This window comes from Propithecus coquereli, unplaced genomic scaffold (genome assembly GCF_000956105.1).
Source record: "Propithecus coquereli isolate 6110/MARCELLA unplaced genomic scaffold, Pcoq_1.0 Scaffold595, whole genome shotgun sequence".
Lineage (NCBI taxonomy): Eukaryota > Metazoa > Chordata > Mammalia > Primates > Indriidae > Propithecus > Propithecus coquereli.
In genome coordinates this window covers 718,042-723,431 of record NW_012151896.1, presented here as the reverse complement: position 1 = coordinate 723,431, position 5,390 = coordinate 718,042, and the positions used below count along the sequence as shown (strand labels likewise).

General features: G+C 36.2%; 1 protein-coding gene across 1 annotated transcript in view; it reads right to left on the bottom strand.

The window, feature by feature from the left end:
* The window catches only part of RAP1A (RAP1A, member of RAS oncogene family), a 15,137-nt gene continuing 9,747 nt past the window's right edge, over positions 1-5,390 (bottom strand). The window contains exons 4-5 of the mRNA XM_012659028.1: positions 3,414-3,529; positions 1-466 (exon numbers count right to left, since the gene is read on the bottom strand). Of these exons, the coding sequence (XP_012514482.1) occupies positions 3,443-3,529 (87 nt within the window). The 3' untranslated portion in view covers positions 1-466; positions 3,414-3,442. The remainder of the gene's footprint in view (positions 467-3,413; positions 3,530-5,390) is intronic.

Here is a 5,390-nt window from a genome sequence, read left to right as displayed (position 1 = left end):
AAATATAAAATGAAGTCAATGACTCAAAAAAGTTATCTGCTGCAATGAGTTTGAGGGGAAATTCCATAATCTATATCATTACAGATATAAAGTATAATGGTTCAACTTTTTTAGTGCTTGACAGGGAGGAATCATGATAAAAAGGTCAATATGAAATCATTTTGATTATAGTAGCAATATCTAACATTTGAAATGCATCCATGCTCTTTTGTATAATCATATTAGAGTCAAGTATTTATTTTCACATCTGTTATAATTGCTATTGCAAAGGAGAAATACTATTGTCTTATTTTCCAAGAGATATACACAGAGCAATTTTTTTTTCTCCAGGGAACTTGTGCAAACCAATATAAGATCTAAATTCTTCACATAATATATAAAACAGGAGAAGCCTCTTCAGATTTATTTTTTGAAGTCTGGAATGCTGGCACTTTCCAATTAGGCAACAGTTCTTCATTCCTGTAATCTAGAACATTGAATAGATATGGATATACATATACATACGGTTAATCTCTTGATGTCAGAAGATGGTAGTAAACAAGCAGACATTCAATAATATAGAAAGAAACAATGATTTTGGCTGATCATCATTAGAGAACTAAATTATAACAAACAGCTATGGTAACAGGGCTATTTTAAATTCCCTTTAAAAATACTTAACAAATAATCAAAGATAGAAGACTGAGTTCACAGGTGGGAAGTCTATAATTGATCAACTTAGCTATACCTCAGTTTTATTATACTTAATGTTTCACATTATATCTGACGACTGATATAAAGAGGAGAACAGTGATATTTCATTCCTATCCCATTATCATCTTATTTTTAAACCTTCCTTTTCTACCAAAGAAACGATACTTGCCTACATAAACTTTCCATGGGACATTCTTTATTCAACCATTTTATGATTCTATATATTAGGATTATCACTTCTACTACAGATTAAGGCAAGGGATGAGACAGAAAGAACTGATCCCCGCATTCAAGGGCAGAAGAATCACAGTTAGTCTTAATGTCAACAGAAGAGAGAATTAGGTTAAAGGAAGAATTCCTGATGATGAATTTCTCTCAGAGATCTTTAAATATGGGATGTATAAAAAAGAGATTAACATGTTTCAATGCAATTTTGCCTAAAGGCTATAGACTAGATCGGTTGCCTGGAAGGTTCATGTACTCTTACTTAAATGTTTGTAATTACTATTTAAATCTACCCTGTATCTCAGTACTTTTAAAAGTACAGGAACAACATGGCGTTTCAAGTCTATAATCACAATAAAATGAACTGCGAAGTAGTCTGATTGCCAAGTCATCTATTACTTGGTATTATCAAACATCCACAGAGATCTCAGGTGACTTATTAAGTATATTGTAAGCTGAATTACATATCAGGGTCTAAGAATTTATGCAACCAGGATGAAAGTCTTATTTTCTAGATCTAGGCCAAGATTTATCTCCTCTAAGGTAAAACTCATAATACATTGTCACATTGCTGGGTGTGTATGAATTTTAAAATCACAGGCCAGGAGGTGGCACCTTTTTCTTTAAACATAAGCCAAGAGAATAGGAAATTAAACTAGGGCCAGCCAAGGTAATGGTGTCCATGAGGCAGTCAACTATGAGAGTTCTCATTTTCCCTACCTTTCCACCCTTACCTAAACAAACACAAACACCGGTAGTCTTAACAATAATCACTTTCAGGGAACCGATGATTCAAAGTTATTGAATCAAGATTTCACTAAAGGCCTAAAGGAGTGGTTTCCCAACCTTTTTGGTGCCAGGAACCAGATGGGGCTGGTGGGCAGGGTGTGGGGATATCACAGATCAGGTGGCAATGCTTCCCAGTTCCTAACGGGCCACGCACAGACTGGTACTGGTCTGAGGCCTGGGGGTTGGGAACCGTAGGCCTAAAGCGACCATTTGGTCAGAAGCTGTCTTTCCTAAATCTGACTATCAGAGACAATCCCGATACTCTTTTCTTCTTTCTGCCCATTTTTCCTTTAAAAAAGGGGGTATAATTACTCAGTTGTTTCCCTGAAGAGATACTCATTCATATCTCTAAGGAAGCACAAATTAGTTAATTTAGAGCTCTGCAAGGAATAATCTACTAAATGGTCCCAAGAGACTTAAATAAGAGTCAGTGTAACCAACTCCCAAGTGGGAACAGTTTACTTTCCTCTAACTGGACTGAGTTTAGTAATATTCATATAATTAGCATCAAATTGTGTCATAAATCCACTCCATAAAAATATTCTTTTATGATATTATTTATGGAGTTGATGAAGTAGAAACTGTTCAGGGGATTTAAATACCTAATTAAAGAAAAACAAACAAACAGTCCCCACAGGGCCTGGTCTTTCACTTGATAGGCAGCTTAAATGCTGCCACTAATTTCTCTCCAATGGGGCCACTTAATGAAAACTTAAGTGGTACTTAAAGTCAACTACTATTTAATACTTAGAAGCCTACAGATGAAATGTTTCTATGAAAGAAGTTGACCCATACCTGAGAAGAAACAACTACCAAAACTACAATGATACACAACCACACATCGACCCCAATGGCTCAAGTTAAAGGTTGACAATACCAATTTTGAGGGGGATATGGAACTCATATATGACCACTATGAAAAACTTTTTGCTGTATCTACTAAAGTTGTCCATATGTATATGATACAGTCATTCTAGTCCTAGACATATATCCAACAGAAATGCATGCTCATGTGCACAAAGACATATATGAGAATGTGCATAGAATTATTCATACTAATTATCCAAAAGAACCCAAATGTCTAGCAATAAAATATATAAATATATTGCTAGTGTAGTCATATAATAAAAATGAACACTTGCTACACGCAACATGCATAATTCTGAAAAAAATACTTTTGAGTGAAAGAAGTAAAATAATACTTTATATGTTTTTGTTTATGTAAAGTTCAAAGACAGGCAAAACTAATCTATGGTGTTAGAAATCAGGGCAGGGGTTACATTTGGGGAGGAGTGACTACTGTTGATACATACTGGAGTGTTCACCTTGAGATAATTCATCAAATGTGCCCTTATGTCTTTCTGTTTCAGAGGAACCAGTTTCACTTCAATTCAGGATGAATTTGGGAGTCATCTAGGAAGGCATTCTGTTCATTCAACCAGTATTATTTGAATACCCATTCTTTAGAAGGCACTGGGGCCTCAGGGGTGAGCAAAGCAGACTTGGTTCTTGCCCTCAGAGCTTCGAATCTCATGGGAAGATGGCAAGTTATCCAACAGATTAATGTATCTACAAGTTATTTATCACATTTACAAGTTACAGATACTTAGAAAGACTGCAATAGGTGAAATAGGAAGTGGTTAAAGTTTGGAAAAACCCAAAATAAGAGGATGAGAAAGGCATTTGTTCTGCCTTTAGCATCTTACCTGGCTCAGAGCTGCTGCTGACTACGGGCCTAGAGCAGCAGACATGATTTCTTTTTAGGCTTCTTCTTTTCCACTGGTGTTTTTCTATTTATCTGTCTGACCAGGTCATAAAATATCTAAGTAAAAACAAGAAAAAAGTACTTATTCAACCAACTTTTGAGAACTTGTTCCACAAAACAACACTGTTAAATATCATTCTGCTCTTAGATCTGTATTTTGCTACTTTGTTTTACAGTCAGGTTTCTTAGAAGCCCCAACTGACTTTCTCGGTCAGGGTAAAGGAGGACTTACTGATTCATAATGAAGAAAATACATTTGCTCTTAGACATTCAATATCAAATTAAGACAAAAAATTGGTAGTGAAAACTTCAAATTTATAGAAAAAATGCAAAAAATAGCACCAGGAACTTCTGTGTATTCTTCCCAGATTCACCATTTAGTAACTTTTTAGTAACCTTAGCTTTTACTTTATCATTTTTTCCTCTCTCCAAACACACACACACACACACACACACACACACTCTCTCTCTCTCTCTCTTATTTTCTTAACCCTCTGAGAGTAGTCTGCATACTAAAAATCCCTTAATATATGAGTGTGTATTTCCTAAGAACAAGCATATTCTGTTGTAGAACATTATAGTTACTGCATTATAAAGACAATTAAGCATTGATACATTACTTTGTATTATCTACAGCAGTGGTCCCCAACCTTTTTGGCACCAGGAACCAGTTTCATGGGAGACAATTTTTCCACAGACCAGGGGGGTGATGGTGGGGTGGGGTGGGGTAAGCTCAGGTGGTGATGCCAGTGATGGGGAGTGGCTGTGAATACAGATGAGGCTTATGAGGCTTAGCTTGCTGTCCCACTGCTCACCTCCTGCTATGCACCCCCTCCCCTCCAGTTTCTAAGTTTCAGGGAAGCCAATTTTTCCAGGGATCGGAGAGGAAGGTGGGGGGTGCAGAGCTCTGTGGCCCAGTCCCTAACAGGCCATGGACTGGTACCAGTCTGCAGTCCAGGGGTTGGGGACTGCATATCTACAGTACAAATTCCAATTTTGTCAGCTGCCCCAATAATGTCCTTTATAAGTCACTTTTCCCCACCAGGGACAAGATCCATCTAGGATCACACGTTGCATTTTACTTCCTGTCACTTTAGTCTTTTTAAATCTGGAGCAGTTCCTTGGCCTTTGTCTTTAAGGACATTGTCATTTCTGAAAAATAAAGGCTAGTAATAATATAGAATTTCCCTCCATTTGGTTTGTCTAATGTTTTGTCACGACTGGATTGAGGTTATACATTTTTGGCTAAAACAGGACAAAACAGACACTGTCTCCCTCTCAAGGTATCACATGCAGAGGGACATGATTTTTGTTTGCCCCCTTTTTGGTGATGTTAATTTTGGTTAAAGTAAAAAATAGAAAAAGTCTGCTAATCCTTGAGGTGACAAATAATATCTGTTGATAAATTTTTTGAATTCATTTTGGATAAAAAGTTTGAAGTATCAAAGACAAAAACAATGCTTGCCTAAAGCAGATTATTTTATTTCAGTAATTCTGATCTGTTTATAACAGTGTCACAATGCCAGGTATACTAAAGTGCTGAAACATGTAATAGATCATCTGAATATGGTTCTTTGCTATGAAATGCAAACACTCATTTACTAATAACCTGGGATAAAAACAAGTATCACAGAAGCCCCTTACTGTTATTCATCTGGAATAAATAATGCTTTGCAAAAGTGGATAAGAAATGTACTGGCTTTGTAGGGCATTATAGGGACAATTGGCAAAATATGAATATATACCAAACATGGATTGTGTCAAGGTCAATTTTTCTGATTCTAATAATTGTGCTGTGGTTGTGTAAAGAATATCTTTGATATGAGGACACATCACATACTAAAATAGGGGTAAAGAAATACGTTTTCTGCAAACGTGGCAAAATGTTAGTAACTGGTGAATCTAGATGAAGAGTAAA